The 19,512-nt window shown below is 41.1% G+C and overlaps 1 protein-coding gene across 5 annotated transcripts in view; it reads right to left on the bottom strand.

Moving 5' to 3' along the window:
• Positions 1-19,512, bottom strand: part of ATG4A (autophagy related 4A cysteine peptidase) — an 82,856-nt gene that overhangs the window by 7,930 nt on the left and 55,414 nt on the right. For 4 of the 5 annotated variants that reach the window (XM_036460721.2, XM_036460724.2, XM_036460720.2 and 1 more), the window contains 3 exons: positions 1,210-1,289; positions 233-420; positions 33-111 (listed from right to left, as the gene is read on the bottom strand). In XM_036460721.2, coding sequence (XP_036316614.1) covers positions 33-111; positions 233-420; positions 1,210-1,289 — 347 coding nt within the window. Of the gene's footprint in view, positions 1-32; positions 112-232; positions 421-1,209; positions 1,290-9,409; positions 9,413-13,305; positions 13,310-19,512 lie in introns of those variants that run through there. The other variant, XM_036460727.2, reaches the window with a different exon arrangement.

The raw sequence follows: 19,512 nt of genomic DNA, 5'->3' as shown, positions 1-19,512 counted from the left end.
TAATGACTTACTTGAGATTCCTCTTTTCTTACCTAAGAATCCTATGAAATAATAGGCGTTATTTGGTTTTCCTCCTAATGCCCCTAAAGACTGTGGCATCTTAAAACACTCCTAGAGGGAAAGAGAATGTAAGATTCTCAATTCACTTGTGGACTGCTGCTCACGGATCTCTGTGCTCACATGGCGATGTGATGGGCAGGCAACAATGGGCTCGGAAAAAGGAGCGACTTACTTTGAATGCATCAACATAGACAGGATTGATTTGATTTATGCCCAGGCGGAGGGGCACAATGAGCAGCAGGGGTTTCCAGGCTGGGCAGCAGGCAGAGGTGGCCTTACTGTGGTTCGAAGCATTCAAAGAGTTGGGGGGACTCCCACCATCTGTATCAGTACTCAAGGGAAGGATGCGGCACATTTTTTCTAGAAACAGAAGACAAGAGAGCTGGGTAAATTAGGGGTATCCAACCCTAACAGGTAGGACAAGGTCAAAACTAAGGAAGACCTCACATGACACCCCCTGCCTAGAAGGCCTTTGTCTCTGTCTGCCACAAGGACCCAGATCATCCCACTTCCCACAGGAAGCCCAGGCCACTCTTCTAGCCCTTACTTCTCTTCCTTCTTGCAATTGAGCACTCCCTTACCTCCTGTCAGATATCATGGGTTCATTGAGAGAATCTCATTTCTCAACTAGTATGAAAGGGCTTTTGGGAGAGGGACTGCATATTTTGGTTTCTCTAACCCCATGATGGGGAACACAGGGCTAGACTAAGGAACAGTTTCCTCAGAAGACATGTTGGTGGTTTAACTAATTATCCACACTGGGGTGTCCTATAAGGAAAAGGTCTGGTACCACAGCGAGGAGCAGCAAAGATCCTCTAGTTGTTTTCTTCCTTTCATAAAGCTGATAGGAAAGAGAAAAAAGGGGTGCAGGGGATGATTACCCAGGGTCCTATGCTTCCCTAAGCTCCGTTGCCCTGATGGGGCAGGCCAGAGACAGTGTGCATGTGTAAGTGTGTGTGTGTGTGTGTGTGTGTGTGTGTGTGTGTTTGTGTGTGTGTGTGTGTATGTGTCTATCTGTCTCTCTGCCTGTCTGTGCCTCTATCTGCCTGCATATCTATCTATCTATATCTCTCTCACCCCTGATTTCTGAATGGTGAGGAAGGACCTCATCACCCACAACCCAGAAAGGTAAACAGACTGTGGACTCACTGATATCTTCAATTACCACTGTGTTATCCATTGAAACATAAACAGCCAAGGAATTCCATTCGTCAAATAAAGCAAGTTTTCTGCAAAGCAACATACAATGAAGTCACAATTGAGGAAGATGGAAATATCAGCAGGAAACAATACAATCCATGCCTAGTGTTCCTGAAGTCACTGAACACTGAGCCTCAGAGAGGTTGGGGTTCAGGTTAGCTTTGGATCCTTCAAGTGAGCTCTGGAACACTCCATGTTTAAGGACCTTGAGTATGCCACAAAGTCACAGTTTCTGAATCTTGAAAAGGATGCCCTACTTCACAAAATGGAAAAGTCTACCTCACAAGATGATGTTACTCCTCTTGGGTTAAAGAGAAGAGTTTCAAATTCATCTGCTCCCAATAAGTTTTGTTTTCTTTCCTTAAATAAAATATATTCTGATTTATTGCTTTATTCAGTAAATGGAAACCATATATATATATGGAAACTGTTATATATATATATATATATATATATATATATATATATATATATATATATATATTTGTTTGGGAGGAGAGATAATACAGAGAATACAACCCAGGAAAATCCAGAGATATGGAGATAAAGAGAGACACAGAGAGAAACAGGTGATTGCTCATATCCATCCCCACATGCCTTGAGAATGCTGTATTTCAAGTGGTTTTGGATGCATGGCTGAAGATAAAGAACATGTTGAGTTGCATGACCCAAAAGATTAGAAAGAAAGCCCCTTTGAGAGCATATCTGAGGTCTGAACAAAAAAGTACCATGATTATTTCTCCTTTATCTTCTCTTCTTGCCAGTTTGAAAGAAAACAAGTTTAACCTGGCTACTCTGAGATTCCTGGGTAAAGTCCAGTCTCACTAGACAAAAGAAAAAAACATTCTCTCCCAAACTATGGTAGCTATCAGAAAGAGGTTAATTACTATTATACTTTTATTTTACTCATTTTAACATATTATCTTCCTCAAAAATAATGAGGAAGAAAATAGAAAATGGTTGCTGAATAGGCAGCAGTGTTGTCCACCTCCTAGGACCAGGCTGAAAAAGCAACTAAATCGAAGAACATCCACACTGAATGAACAAATTAGACACAGTTGAGGAGACAATTGTTAGTAAGGAAGGGCTGGTACCGCACTTCTCTAGGCTGATGCCTAGAGAATGCCGCCTGACAGCCATAACATGCATGGAACTACCACCGTGCCCAGGCAGTGAGTGGTGCAGTACCTACCAGCAGGCTCCCAGGGGTCTGCAGGGAATGTGCACTGCCTGAGTGAGCTCCTGCACGAGGCCTCCTCACCAGCCTGCAGGGACCCAGCATCCTAAGATCCAGCTCCAAGACCTCATAGTAAGAGCAAGCCAGGGGGAATCCTTATGGCCCACCCATTCCCCGGAACCCAGAACTGAGCTGTTTGCCTGACCCAGAACAACCCAGCACCTGCTCAACCACAAGCCCCAGGACCTACTGTCAGGGCAACCCTGAGCATGCCCCACTCCGGGCAATAGGAGAGCAGGGACTGTGTGACCCAGAGCAACTGGTACCCGCTTCATCCTGGCCCGCTGGACAGCCCTGATGGGGTGACCCGGGCACTACATGGCCACTTCACATCATCCTGGGAGGGGCGAACCACAGCAACCCAGTGCATATCTCACTTAGATCAACAGAATAGCTCAGAGCAACCCACACCTTCTTTCTCCTGGGCCCTGGGACAGTACTGTAGGGCCTACTCAGAGCAACCCAGCACACGCCTCACTCCAGACCACAGAGCAGTGCTACCAGGGTGACCCAGAGCAAACGGGGGTGCCCTGCCAAATGCCAGAGGACCTCACTGCAAGAGCACTGCCAGAGGGACAGAGTGCAACCCTGCTATGGATGCCAGGGCTGCACTGTGAATTACATGCCAGAGGGCTCTGGATCCTCACTGGGAATCACACACCAGAGAAACTATGCACGTGCTCCCACCACTACAAGCATCTGAAACAAACAACTGAGGATCCAGATGTGAGGGAGAAGGGGACACAACTCAGAGCCTAGACAATAAAGGTATGAGACTCAAGGTAGTCCCAGCCATTGGGCCAATGATTTCAAGACCATTTCCCTGATAGCGTCTTTAACCTCTCAAACTCCAAGCAATGTACCCAGGGCCAGAAAGACAGCAAAATGGGGAGATAAAAAAAAACAACCCCCAAGGAAAGAAAAGGCTGAATTGCCAGAAAAGGAATTAAATGAAATAGAGACATGCAGCATTTCAGGAAAATAATTTAGAGTAAGGGTCATACAGTTCATAAACAGGATAGATGATAAAATCAATAACTAATATAAGAATCAAGAATAAATATAAATTATATAGCTACAACAAAAAACACAATGTAAGGTTTCAACAGTAGACTAGAAGTGGGGGACAAAATTAATGTGTGAGAAGGCAGGGCAGGAAAACAAACACACACACACACACACAAACACACACACACACACACATACACACACACAAACACAATCTGAAAAGCAATTAGAGAGAAAAAAATTAGGAAGCCTAGAAGGAGAGCCAAACGGAGCTTTGGGAAAACATAAAAAGTTATAACTTCCATATAATAGGAGTGTCCGAAGGACAAGCAAAGGAGCAAGGATTACAAAACCTATTTGAAGAAATAATGACAGAAAACTTCCCTGATTTGGGGAAAAAAAGAGTCAGAGTCCCAGACAAGATGAACTCAAAAAGACCCACACCAAAAAACATAGAGTGAGAGAAAAGGGCGAAAGAATAGACAGACGTGTTCTGAGCCTTATACCAGAGCAGAAAGAAAGAATAGCTGAGGGTCTCACAGAGAGTTTTTGTTAGCAAGTTAAGGGAGAGCTGAGCTCCAGGAGAAGGTGGGACTGCTGGATGAGGTTCCCCTGACAGGGCAGCCTCCACTGCAGCTGGGTTCCCTCCCAGAGCTACGGGCTCGGATGGGGAAACTTTGCCATCTTGAAAGGGAATATGGATCTTGTTGGAGGCCTGAAAATCCATAACAGTGGTGACCACCAAACATCTGTGAGCCACAGAACACCAGTCCCCAAATAGTGTGAATGTTTGGACTCAAAGGAGCTCTTTATTCCAACATGGAAAGGAGAGAGAGAACTACATAACCAGACATCCGGAGAAGAGAGACCCTGGGGAGACAAACAAGAAGCCCACATATGAAAGAAAAGCAGGCATGATCAGAAAGGGAAGTAAACAAATTAGAGGCAAGCAAACTATCAGAGAAATAATTCAGAGAAATGGTCATAAGGTGGATAAAAAGAATGGAAGACAAATTCGACAATATGAGTAAGAACCAAGAGGAAATGAAGAATCAAGAAGAAATGAAAAATGACATTGCTGCTGTAAATAACTCAATAAAAAGCATCAGAAGCAGAGCAGCTTCTAGAAAAAAAAAAATTAAAAAGCAGGAGGAGAGCCTAAGGGCACTTTGGGAAAACACAAAACAAAACAATATTCGCATAATAGGGGTTCCAGAAGGAAAGGAAACTGAGCAAGGAACAGAAAACCTATTTGAAGAAATAACGATAGAAAAATTTACTGATATAGGGAAGAAAAAACCCCACACAAATCCAAGAAGCTCACAGAGTCCCAAGCAAAATGAACCACGAAAGACCAACGCCAAGGCACATTATAATTAACCTAGAGGCCTGGTGCAGGAAATTCATGCATGGGGAAGGAGGGTGTCCCTGAGCCCAGCTTGCACCTTCTCCAACCTGGCACCTCTCGAGGGATGTCCAAATGCCTGTTTAGGCCTGATCCCAGTGGTCAGTCGGATATCCCTCTCACAATCCAGGACTGTTAGCTCCCAACTGCTCACCTGATTGCCTCTAACCACTTCTACCTACCAGCCTGATCATCCCCTAACCACTTCCATGCCAGCCTGATTGATGTCTAACTGCTCCCCTGCCAGCCTTTCTGCCCCCAACTTCCCTCCTCTGACATCCTGGTCACCCTTAACTGCCCTCCCCTGCAGGGTTGATCGCTTCCAACTACCCTCCCTTGTAGGCCTGGTCCCTCTCAACTTCCCTCCCTTGCAGGCCTGGTCCCTCCCAACTACCCTCCCCTCTGGCCATCTTGTGGTGGCTATCTTGTGTCCCCATGGGGGCAGGATCTTTGACCACATAGGGGCAGTTATCTTGATCTTGTGTGTTGTAGTAATGGTCAATATGCATATTACTCTTTTATTAGATAGGATACAGGCCAGGTGCATGGGTGGGGGCTGGCTGGTTTGCTCTGAAGGGTGTCCCAGATCAGGATAGGGGTTCCCTTGGGGCATGGAGAGGCCTGAGGGGGGCCTATGGTGGTTTGCAGGCCAGCCACGCCCCCTGGTGACCCAAGAGGAGACACTGGTATCTGGAATTTATTAATGTTCTACAATTGAAATATTGTAGCCTGGAGCAGAGCCAAGCCTCCTGCTCCACTCCTGCTCTATCCGTGGCTGCCACCATTTCTATAATTGAAACTTTGTATCCTTGAGTGCAGGCTTGGGCCCACCAGAGTGTGTGGAAAGCTTGGCTTACTCTGTTGCTGGCGAAACCTAAGCCTCCCTTCTGGTAGCAATCTTGGTTGGATTTATTTGCATACTAGTGAATGTTGGTGTAGTGGAGTTGTGGTTAATTTGCATATTACTCTTTTATTATGTAGGATTGGCAAACAACAACGACAAATTAAGAATGTAAAAAGTGGCCAGAGAGAGACAGAAAGTTACATACAAAGGAACCTCCATTAGACTAGCAACTGATTTCTTAATAGAAACTCATCAGGCCAAAGGGAATGGAAAGAAATATACAAAGTCATGCATTGGAAGGATCTGAATTCCAGAATACTGTACCCAACAAGGCTATCAATCAAAATTGAAGGTGAAATCAGGAGCTTCACAGACAAAAAAGGACTAAGGGAATTTATTACCAACAAACCAGTAATGCAAGAAATGCTTAAGGGTCTGCTGTGAAAAAATTAAGAAAAAAGAAATAGGAAGTGAAGAAGGAACACAGGGGTAAAGAATAAAAATGGCAACCAATAAGTAACCATCAATTATAATTTAAATGTAATATGGATTAAATGCCCCAAACAAAAGACATAGGGTAATGGATTGGATAAGAAAACAAGACCCATATAACTGCTCTCTACAAGAAAGTCACCTCAGAAAAAAAGACGCTCACAGACTGAGGGTAAAGAGATGTGAAAAGGTTAGCCAGGCAAATGGAAATGAAAAAAAAAAAAAAAAAGCTGGGGTAGAAATACTTATATCTGACAAATTAGGTCTCAAAGTGAATGACATAACAAGAGATAAGGAAGGCCACTTCATAATACTAAAGGGAGAAATCCAACAAGAAGAAATAACTCTGGTAAACATATACACACCCAATACAGGAGCACCCAAATACATAAAAAATAAAAATAAAAAATAAAAAAACTCCTGGAGGATATCAAGAGAGAGATAAACAGCAATACAACAATAGTTGTAGATTTTAATACCCCAATATCACCTTTGGACAAATCCTATAAATGAAAAATCAGCAAAGAAACACCAATCCTTAATGACTCACTTTACATTGACATCTTCAGAACATTTCACCCCAAAGCCACAGAATATACATTCTTCTCAAGTGCACATGGGTCATTTTCAAAGATAGACCATATGTTGGGACATAGGCAAAGTCTTTTCAAGTTCAACAAGATAGAAATCATATCTAGCATCTTCTCAGACCACAGTGGCATAAAACTGGAAATCAACTACAATAAAAACAATACAAAGAAATCAAACACATAGAGACTAAACAGCATGCTATTAAACTCTGACTGGGTTATCAGAGATATAAATAAAGAAATAAAAAAACATCATGGCAACAAATGACAATGAAAACACAAGAATTCAAAATCTATGGGACACAGCAAAAGCAGTCTTGAGAGGGAAGTTCATAGTTCTACAAGAGTACTGCAAAAGCCAAAACCGGTTTGGCTCAGTGGTGGAGAGTCAGTCTGCAGACAGAAAGGTCCCAGGTTCGATTCCAGTCAAGGTCATGGACCTTGGTTGCGGCCACATCCCCGGTAGGAGGTGTGCAAGAGGCAGCTGGTCAATGTTACTCTCTCAACGACGTTTCTCTATCTCTCTCCCTTCATCTCTGTAAAAAGTCAATAAAATATTTTTTTTTTTAAAAAGAGTACTGCAAAAAATAAGAAATAATGGTAATAAATTACCTAACCCAAGAACTCAAAGAGCTAGAAAGAGAGCAACAATAAAGCCCAGTGCAAGCAGAAGGAAGGAAATAACAAAGATTAGATTGGAGATAAACGACATAGAAAAAAAAAAGAAACAATACAAAAGATAAACAAAACCAAGAGCTAGTTATTTGAAAGGATAAACAAGATTGATGAACCTATAGCCAGACTCACCAAGAAGCAAAGAGAGAGTACCCAAATAAACAAAATCGGAAATGAAAGAGGTGAAAAACAACAGACCCAGCCAAAATACAAAGGATTAATACAAAATACAAAATACTAGGAACAACTCTATTCCAACAAACTAGATATCTTGGAGGAAATGGACATATTCCTAGAAAAATATCACTATCCAAAACTCAATCAGGAAGAATCTAAACAGCTCAATAGGCCAGTAATTATGGAAGAAATTAAAGCAGTCATCAAAAAGATTCTGGCAAATAAAAGCCCAGGGTCAGATGGTTTCACAGGAGAGTTTTACCAAACATTCAAGGAAGAACTAAAACCTATCCTCCTCAGACTATTCCAAAAAATTCAAGAGGAAGGAACACTTACAAGCTCCTTCTATGAAGCCAGCATCACCCTAATACCAAAATCAGATAAAGACAACACAATGAAAGAGAATTATACGCCAATATCCCTCATGAACATAGATGCCAAAATCCTCAACAAAATTCTAGCAAATCTGTTCAGCAGTACATTAGAAAAATCATACACCATGACCAAGTAGATTTTATCCCAGGAATGCAAGGATAGTATAATATTCACAAATCAATAAATGTGATACTTCACAGAAACTAATTGAGAGATAAAAATCATATAGTCATATCAATTGATGCAAAAAAAGCATTTGACAAAATCCAATACCCTTTCTTAATAAAAACTCTCAACAAGGTGGTAATAGAAGGATCATACCTCAATATACTAAAAGCTATATATGATAAACCCACAGCAAACATCATACTCAATGGGGAAAAAACTAAAACAATTTCCCTAAGAACAGAAATAAGACAGGGATGCCCATTCTCACCACTCTTGTTTGACATAGTACTGGAAGTATTAGCCATTGCAATTGGACAAGAAGAAGAAATAAAATATATCCAAATTGGAAAAGAAGAAAAGCTGTCCTTATTTGCAGATGACATGATATTGTATGTACATAAAGAACCTGAAAGACTCCATCAAAAAACTAACACACTTAAAAAATGAATTCAGCAATGTAGCAGGATACAAAATTAATGCCAAGAAGTCTATGTTCTTTCTATACACAAATAGTGACCTTACAGAAAGAGAGACTTAAAAAAGCAATTCCATTTATCATCACACCAAAAAAATTAAGATACCTAGGAATAAACTTAACTAAGGAGGTAAAAGACCTATATGCGGAAAACTACAGAACACGACATAAACAGATGGAGGAAGACGTAAACATATGGAAGAACATACTATGTTCATGGATTGGTAGAATCAACATCATTACAATGTCCATACTACCCAAAGCAATCTGAAGATTCAATGCACTCCCCATTAAAATACCAATGGCATATTTCACAGACCTAGAAAGAAGTCTTCTAAAATTCATTTGAGGCCGAAACCGGTTTGGCTCAGTGAATAGAGCGTCGGCCTGCGGACTGAAGGGTACCAGGTTCGATTCCGGTCAAGGGCATGTACCTTGGTTGCGGGCACATCCGCAGTAGGGGGTGTGCAAGAGGCAGCTGATCAATGATTCTCTCTCATCGATGTTTCTAACTCTCTATTCCTCTCTCTTCCTCTCTGTAAAAAATCAATAAAATATATTTAAATAAATAAATAAATAAATAAATAAATAAAATTCATTTGAAATGAAAAAAGAGACCCCAAATAGCCACAGTAATCCTAAGAAAGAAGAATAAAGTAGGAGGAATCTCAATACCAGATTTCAAGCTGTATTACAAAGCCACTTTCTTCAAAACAGCATGGTACTGGTACAAGAACAGACGTATAGATCAATAGAATAGAATAGAGAATCCAGATATTGACCCAAACCACTATGCTCAATTAATATTTGACAAAGGAGGCCTGAACATACAATGGAGTCAAGACAGTCTCTTTAACAAATGGTATTGGGAAAATTGGAAAGATTCATGAAAAAAAAAAAAATGAAACTTACACCATACACAAAAATAAACTCAAAATGGATATAGTACTTAAGCATAAGACGGGAAACCATAAAAATACTAGAGGAATACACTGGCAGCAAATCTCAGACACATGCCAAAAGAACTTCTTCAGTAATATTGTCCCTAGGGCAATGGAAGCTAAAGAGAAAATAAACAAATGGGACTAGATCAAACTAAAAAGCTTTTTTACAGCAAAGGAACCATCAACAAAACAACAAGAAAGCCCACTGTATATGAGAACATATTTGCAAATATTATCACTGATCTCCAACATCTACAGGCAGCTTGTACAACTTAATAAAAGGAAGATAATTGATCCAATAAAAAAAATAGGCAACTGACCTAAATAGAATCTTTTCAAAAGAAGACAGAAGGAAGGCCAAGAGACACATTAAAACATGCTCAAAGTCACTAATTATCCGAGAGATGCAAATCAAAACGACAATGTGGTACCATCTCACCCCTGTCAGAATGGCTATCATCAACAAATCAACAAATGACAAGTGTTGGCAAGGATGCAGAGAAAAAGGAACCCTGGTACACTGCTGGTGGGAATGCAGACTGGTGCAACCACTGTGGAGAACAGTATGGAGCTTCCTCAAGAAACTAAAAATGGAACTCCCATTTGAATGCACTTCCCACTCCTAGCAATATATCCTAAGAATCTGAAAACACCAATAAGAAAGGATATATGCACCCCTACGTTCATAGCACCACAATTTAGAATAGCTAAGATTTGGAAACAGCCTAGGTGCCCATCAGCAGATGACTGGATCAGAAACCTATGGTACATGTACATAATGGAATACTATGCTGCCATAAAAAAGAAGGAATTCTTACCATTAGCAGCAACCTGGATGGAATTAGAGAACATTATGCTAAGTTAAATAAGCCAGTCAATTAAAGAAAAATACCACATGATCTCACTCATTTATGGATAATAAAAAACATTATAAACTGATCAAAGAAGATAGATACAGAGACAGTAAAGCATCCAACAGACTGTCAAATTACAGTGGCAAGGTTAGGGAGAGGTGGGGGCAATACGAGATCAACTGAAGGATTTGTATGCATGCATGTAAGCATAATCAATGGACGCAAAACATTGGGGGGTGAGGGCATGTATGGGAATGGGGTGGGGACAATGGTAAAATATGTACACATATAATACCTTAATACAAAAATTTAAAAAAACAGACTTAATTCCCCACCCCCCCAAAAAAAGTCCTAATTACAATGGCAAACATTAACAACAAAGAGAGAATCTTAAAAGCTGCAAAAGAGACACAGAGAGTTACCTACAAGGTAACATCATATTATCAAATGATTTCTCAACAGAAACACATCAGGCCAGAAGAGAATGTAATGGAGTATACAAAGTCATGCAAAGCAAGGGACGGCCAAGTCCCAATCCTTATCCCAAAGCAGACAGAATGAGCAACTAAATCGAATAACATCCACCCCAAATTGGCAAAGTAGACACAGCTACTGAGACAGTTCGCAGCCTAGAAGGGCAGAGGACACCTGGAGAATGGTAAAATCAGGGATCTGGGCTGGAGAGAAGTGCGAGACCTCCTAGCCCAGAGGGTCAGAGGGAAACTGCACAGCACCAAGGCCATTTCCCTGGGGACAGGCATAGCATCTGCAGGACTACTGGTGGCAAAGGATTCTAGAATGGGTCCATAGTCATGAGAGACTGATCCCAGAGCGGGCATTCTGGCAGGCTTCCCAGGAAGCACCTTACCAGGAGGAGAGGAGCTTGCATTGGCACAGCTGTTTCCCCTCTTTTTGGTCTTTGCTTTTCTTCACTGAACCTAGTTCATAGGAACTTTTGGATATGGACACTCACCTATAGCTGAGGTGCAGATGGAGGTGAAGACTTGTGGAGTCTGGGGAGAGGCTGAGGTGAGGAGAGGGACTGGGAGTGGTTGCCACAAATCTGGCACTGAGTCATACTGGACATGCAGGACCAAGGCAGTCATTTTCTCCAGAAGAGATAGCCCCTCCTTCCAGTCTCCAAGCAACCAATACAACCACACCCAGACTACACACTGAGTGGCACAAAGGATACAAAAAAAAATTGAATATTCCATGAGAGTCTGCAGGGACTGGCACAAAGAGAGGCCTTCAGTCCCAGCAACAGGAAACTGAGAAGCCAAAACAGTACAAAAGAGTGGAATCTTAAACCAGCATAACACTTCACTTTTTCATTTTTATTTTATTTTATTAATATTTTGTTATCTCCTTTTTTCTTTATTTTCCTTTCTTCATTTGTTTCTTTATTTTCTATTTCTTTTCACATTACTTTTTCATCATTCTAATTTATTTTATATCCTATTTTTAATCAATTATTTTTAAACTTTTATTATTTAAAAATATATATATTTTATTGATTTTTTACAGAGAGGTAGAGAGAGGGACAGAGAGTTAGAAACATCGATGAGAGAGAGTCATCGATCAGCTGCCTCTTGCACACCCCCCACTGGGGGGATGTGCCTGCAACCAAGGTACATGCCCTTGACCGGAATCGAACCCGGGACCTTTCAGTCCACAGGCTGGTGCTGTATCCACTGAGCCAGTTTCGTCCTTTTATTATTTTTTTCTTCTCGTTCTCTTTCTTCTTATCCACTCATCCTCTTCCTACTTCCTCTACACTTAAGTGAGGTCCTCTGCATATTCATCCAATTCTTAAACTTAATTTCTGTATAAAATATTCTGCCCCCACCCTCTTTACTGGGAATTTGATGTTTGTATGTTTTGGGTTACCTGTTTGTTCTTTGGTGTTTTCTCCCCATATATATATTTTTTCCTTTTTCGTCTTTTTCTTTTCTCTCAGACCATTTTTTTCATTCTTTGATATCATTTGTGCTCTCTTATCTCCCCTAATTCTCTTTTCTCTGGTGGACACTTACATTGGGTTATTGATATCGTGAGTACATTCATGTTTTACTCCCTTTGTGTCATGTCATGTTGAAGAGAATTTTTCCTGTTTGGCCAATGTGGTAGAGAGTGAGCTACATAACCAGATATCCGGAGATTAGACTTCATCCATGAATGGGTCAATAACATTTCAGACACAACTACAGAGGCAAGAAGAAGGCGGCAGTGAGGGAGAGAATGTGAGGGAAGGAGAGAGCAAAAAGAGTAGTGTGTGGTCATGTGGTGTGTGTGTGTGTGTGTGTGTGTGTGTGTGTGTGTGTGTGTGTGTGTATGTGAGGCACAGTTAGATCCTGCAGGATCTTCGGGGCGAGCTGGCCAGGCTTTCCTAACCAGCAACCTCTACTACCATTGCAAACAGTCCCAGAGCAACCAGCTCTTCCACAGAGCCCTTGTCATTTTCAATGGGAGAGCTGCTGGGACTGGGAACCCAGCCTCACCTCCAGCCAGGGTGCCCTCAGATAACACCCAGGAGTCTACAGACACCCCCATCAGAGACATGCTGACTTAGCTGTGGTCCCACGGTCACTGAGACTCCAGCAATCCCGGGTGCAGTCTTCTGTGAGTTCCAAAGCTCACTCCCCTCTGAATGGCCCAATGCTTTAGCCCAGGGCATGGCGATCATGTGAACAGCAGCCACATGAGCAGCCTGCTTCCATCTGAGGAGCAGCAGCCCCAAGAGCAGCCTGCCCCAGGCCTAGGAGCGGAAGCCTCACATGGTGTGCCCCTATCTAAGGAACAACATCTGTGTGAGCAGCCCACCCCCCATTCAAGAAGCAGCAGCCACATGAGCAGCCAATCCCATCCAAGGACCAGCAGCCAAAGGCAGCCTGCACCCATCAGAGGAGCAGAAGCCATGCAAGCAGCCTGCCCCCATCCAAGGAGCAGCCTACCCCCACCCAAGGAGCAGCAGCCACATGAACAGCATGCCCATGTCTGAGGAGGAGCATCCCTGCACAGCCCACGCCCGTCCAAGGAGCAGCAGCCGAACACAACCCGCATCCATCCAAGGAGGAGAAACAATGGGCACAATTCACACCGTTTAAGTAGCAGCAGCCTCATGAGCAGCCGACCCCCGTCCAAGGAGCAGCAGCTACATGAGCAGCCCACCCCTGACGAGGAGAAGCAGCTGAATGAGAGCTCACCACTGTATGAGGAGCAGCAACTAAGTGAACAACCTGCACCTGTCTGAGGAGCAGCAGCTCTGTGAGCAGCCCATTCAAGGAGCAGCAGCTGCATGAGCAGCCCACCCTTATCTGAGGAACAGCCCACCCCCACCCAAGGAGCAGCAGCCCCGAGATCAGCTTGCCCCCATCTGATCAGCAGCAGCTATGCAAGTGCCCCCTCCCATCCAAAAGGCAGCAGACTTGTGTGCAGGTAACCCTGTCCAATGAGTAGCAGACTCACAAACAGCCCACCCCCATCTGAGGAGCAGCAGTTCCACACGTGGCCCACACCCATTCAAGGGGCAGCAGCCATGTGAGCAGCCTGCCCCCATCTGAGGAGCAGCAGCCCCATGAGCAGCTAAACCCCATCCATGGAGCTATAGCCACACGGGCAGCCTGCACACATATGAGGAGCAGAAGCCCTGTGAGAAACCTGCTCCGATCCAAGGAGCAGCCTCATGAATAGCCCATCCCATCTGAGGATCAGCAGCCCCCACAAGTAGCCTACCCTCATATGAGGAGCAGTGGCGCCATGAGTAGTCCAGCCCTGACCAAGATGCAGCAGCTGAATGAGCAGCCACCCCAACCCAAGGGGCAGCAGCCACGTGAGCTGCCTACCCCCATCCAAGGAGCAGCAACCTTGTGAGCAGCCCACAACCATCTGAGGAGCAGCAGCTTCATGAACATTCTGCCCATGCCAGCAAAAGGAGCCACTGACAACTGAGGATCAGCTGCTGCCACAACCACACAGGGAGCAGCTGCCGCAATAAGAGCAACTTCCACCCAAGCTGCAGCCCCTGCACGACTCGACACCTAGATCCTTTGGTGAGAGCAAAAATGGGTAGACAAAGAAACCCCCAAAGGAAAGAAAAGAAGGAATCACCAGAAAAGCAGGTAGGTAAAATGTAGGCATGCAATATGTCAGGAAAAAAGAGTTTCAAATAAGGGTCATATAGTTCATAAACCAGATGGATTAAAAAAACCAACAACTTATGTAAGAATCAAGAATAAATAGAGTGATATATAATATTATAGTTGCAGTAAAAAAAAAAAAACATGGAAAGTTTCAACAGTAGACTAGGAAAGCAGAGGACTGAATTAGCGAATTAGTAGACAGGGAAGCAAAACACACACAAACTGAACTGCAATTGGAGAAAAAAAAAGTTAAATGAAAGGAGGAGACCTTTGGTACAACATGAAATGAAACAACATACGAATAATAGGGTGCAAGAATTACAGGAAGCAGAACAAGGGTTAGAAAACCTATTTGAAGAAATAATGTCAGAAAACTTCCCTGATGTGGGGAAGAAAAAAGTCACAGAGAGTCCTAAACAAGATGAATGCAAAAAGATCCACACCAAGACACATCATAATTATGATGGCAAACATTCAGGACGAAGAGAGAATCTTAAAGGCAGCAACAGAGAGAAAGTTACATACAAGGGATCTCCCATTAGACTATCAAGTGATTTCTCAACAGAAACACAACAGGCCAGAAAAGAATGGAAGGAAATTTACAAAGTGATACAAATCAAGGGACTGGATCCAAGAATACTCTATCCAGCAAGACTATCATTCAAAAATGAAGCAGAAATAAGGAGCTTCACAGACAAAAAAATAAATAAATAAAGCCTAAGGGAGTTTGTCACTACTAAGCCAGCAATTCAAGAAATGCTAAAAGGACTGGTGTAAAAAGAAGAAATAAAAAAGTAAGAAGGAACACAGGCACAACTCATGAAAATGGCTACAAACAAGTACCTTTTAATAATAACTTTAAACATAAATGGACTAAATTCTCCAATCAAAAGATAGAGTGGTTGAATGAAAAAAAAACCACACATGACCCATATATATGATGTTTACAAGAGACCCACCTCTGAAAAAGGGATTCACAGAGACTGAAAATGAAGAGATGAAAAAACATCTTTTAGGCAAATGGAAATGAAAAAAAGTTGGTATAGCAGTACTTATATCTGTTAAAATAGACTTCAAAGTGAAGGCCATAACAAGAGATAAGGAAGGCCACTTTTTAATTATAAAGGGATTGATACAAGAGGATATAACCCTCACAAATATGCATGTGCCCAATTCAGGACAACCCAAATACATTAAAAAAAAAATCTCCTGGAAGAAATCAAGGGAGAGATAAAAAAAAAAAAACACACAATCATAGTAGGGAATTTAATATACCACTGACATCACTGATAAATCCTCTAGACAAAAAATCAGCAAAGGAATAGCAATTCTAAATGACTCACTAATTCAGATGGACCTAATTGACATCTTCAGAGCATTTCACCCCAAAGCCATGGAATATATGTTCTTCTCAAGTGGACATGGAATATTTTCAAAAACAGACCACATATTGGTAACAAGCAAAGTCTCCCAAAACAAAAGAAGATTAAAATCATATCAAGCATCTTCCCAGACCACAATGGCATGATATTAAAAATAAACTACAATAAAAAAACATTCCAAAAAACTCAAACACTTGGAAGCTGAACAGTGTGCTATTAAACAATGATTGCATTACCAATGAGATCAAAGAAGAAATTAAAAACATCCTAGAAACTAATGACAATAAAAACACAGCAATCTAAAATCTATGGAACACAATGAAAGCCGTCCTGAGAGGGAAGTTTATAGCTCTACAGATCTACCTAAAAAAAAATAATAATAATAAAGGTAGTAAATCATCTAACTCAACAATTCTAAGAATTCGAAGGATAGCAACAAGAAAGCCCACAGTGAACAGAAGGAAGGAAATAATAAAGACCAGAGCAAAAATGAATGACATAGAGACCAAATTAAATAAATAAATAAATAAATAAATAAATAAATAAATAAATAAATAAAATCACTAAAACCAAGAGCTGGTTCTTTGAAAGAATAAACAAAATTGATGAATTTCCAGACAGGCTCACCAAGAAGCAAATAAAGAGGACACAAATAAACAAAGTCAGAAATGAAAGAGGCGAAATAACAACAGACTCTACAAATATACGAAGGATTATTAAAAAGTACTATGAACAAGTCTGTTCTAAAAAACTAGCCATCCTGGGGGAAATGGACTTATTCCTATAAAAACACAACCTTCCAAAACTCACTCAGGAAGATTCTAAAAATCTCAATAGGCTCATAACTATGGAAGAAATTGAAGCAGTCATCAAAAAGCTTTCGTCAAACAAAAGGCCAGGGCCAGACGGCTTCATAGGGGAGTTTTACCAAACATTCAAGGAAGAACTAAAACCTATCCAACTCAGACTATTCCAGATTTCAAGAGGAAAGAACACTTTGTAGCTCCTTTAATGAAATAATCACTACTCTAATACCAAAACCAGATAAAGACAACACAATGAAAGAGAATTACAGGCCAATATCCCTCATGAAAATAGATGCCAAAATCCTCAACAAAATTCTAGCAAATTAAATCCAGCATTACATCAGAAAGTTCATTCACCATGACCAAGTAGGACTTATTCCAGGGATGCAAGGAAGTTACAATCTCAGTAAATCAATAAATGTGATATTTCACATAAAAAAATTGAGAGAAAAATATTCACATAGTCATATCAATTAATGCAGAAAAAGCATTTGACAAAATCCAACACCCTTTCTTGATACAAACCCTCAGCAAAATGGGAATAGAGGATTCATACCTTAACATAGTATTAGCCTTATATGACAAACCTAAAGCCAATATCATGCTCAATGGGAAAAAACTAAAATCATTTCACCTAAGAACAGGAATGAGACAGGGATGCCCAATTTCACCACTCCTGTTCCACATAGTTCTAGAAGTGCTAGCCATAGCACATTAGACAATAAGAAGAAATGAAAGGTATCCAAATTAGAAAAGAAGACAAAACTGTCATTATTTGCAGATGACATGATACTGTATATAGAAAACCCTAAAGACTCCTTAAACATTTATTAGACTTCATAAATGAATTCAGCAATGTGCAGGAAACAAAATTATCACCAAGAAATCTATAGCATTTCTATACACCAATAGTGAACTTACAAAGAGACTAAAACAACAATCCCATTTACCATCGCACCAAAAAAAAAAAAAAATTAAGAAACCCAGGAATAAACTTAACTAAGGAGGTAAAAGCCTGTACCTGGAAAACTAAAAGACACTGAAAAAAGAAACAGAGGAAGACATAAACAGATGGAAGAACATACCGTGAATAGCTGCAGCAACCCTGAAAAAGAACAAAGTAGGAGGGATCTCAATGCCAGATATCAAGCTGTATTACAAAGCCACTGTTCTCAAAACTGCCTGGATTGGCACAAGAACAGACATATACATCAATGGAATAGAAATCAACCCAATCCGCTGAAACCGGTTTGGCTCAGTGGCTAGAGCATCGACCTGCAGACTGAAAGGTCCCAGGTTCAATTCTGGTCAAGGGCATGTACATTGATTGCGGGCACATCCCCAGTAGGAGGTGTGCAAGAGGCAGCTGATTGATGTTTCTAGCTTTCTATCCCTCTCTCTTCCTCTCTGTAAAAATTCAATAAAATATATTTTTAAATAAATAAATAAATATATAAATAAACTCAATCCACTAAGTTCAATTACTATTTGACATAGGAGGCGATAATACACAATGAAGTCAAGACAGTTCCCTTCAATAAATGGTGCTGGGAAAATTGGGCAGATACATGCAAAAAAAAAAAAATGGATACTAGACCACCAATTTAAACCATACAGAAAAATAAACTCAAAATGGATCAATGACTTAAATATAAGATGGGAAACAATAAGAACATTAGAGGAATCCAAAGACAGCAAAATCTCAGACAATGCCAAAGCAATTTCTTCACCAATACAGCTCCAACAGTAATGGAAACTAAAGAGAAAATAAACGAATGGGACTACATCAAAATAGAAAGCTTTTGTATAGAAAAAGAAACCATCAACAAAACAAGAAAGCCCACTGTATGGGAGAACATATTTGCAAATGTTATCACTGATAAAGGTTTAATCTCCAACATCTACAGGCAACATATACAACTTAACAAAAGGAAGATAAACAACCCAATCAAAAAATAGGCAACAGACCTAAATAGATTCTTTTTGAAAGAGGACAGAACTAAGGCCAAGAGACACATGAAAACCTGCTCGAAGTCACTAATCATCAGAGAGGTACAAATAAAAATGACAATGCTGATTGATGTTTCTCTCTCATCTATGTTTCTGGCTCTCTGTCTCTCTCCCTTTCTCTCTGTGAAAAATCAATAAAATATATATATATTTTTTAAAAGGCAATGTAGTACCATCTCACCCCTGTCAGAATGGCTATCATCAACAAATCAACAAATGACAAGTGCTAGTGAGAATGCGGAGAAAAAGGAACACTCGTGCACTGCTGGTGGGAATGAAGACTGGTGCAAGCCACTGTGGAAAACAGTATGGAGTTTCCTCAAAAAAACTAAAAATGGAACTCCCATTTGACCCAGTGAACCCACTTCTAGGAATATATCCCAAGAAATTAAAAACACCATTCAAAAAGGATATATGCGCTGAAACCGGTTTGGCTCAATGGATGGAGTGTCGGCCTGTGGACTGAAAGGTACCAGGTTCGATTCCGGTCAGGGGCACGTACCTTGATTGCGGGCACATCCCCAGTGGGGGGTGTGCAAGAGGCAGCTAGTCGATGTTTCTCTCTCATCGACGTTTCTAACTCTCTGTCCCTCTCAATTCCTCTCTGTGTAAAATCGATAAAAATATATTTTAAAAAAACAAACAAAAAAAACTGGTATATCTACACA

This window comes from Pipistrellus kuhlii, unplaced genomic scaffold (genome assembly GCF_014108245.1).
Source record: "Pipistrellus kuhlii isolate mPipKuh1 unplaced genomic scaffold, mPipKuh1.p scaffold_m20_p_33, whole genome shotgun sequence".
In the NCBI taxonomy this organism is placed as follows: domain Eukaryota; kingdom Metazoa; phylum Chordata; class Mammalia; order Chiroptera; family Vespertilionidae; genus Pipistrellus; species Pipistrellus kuhlii.
The sequence above is the reverse complement of the archived record's forward strand: the minus strand, read 5'-3'. Positions and strand labels throughout refer to the sequence as shown.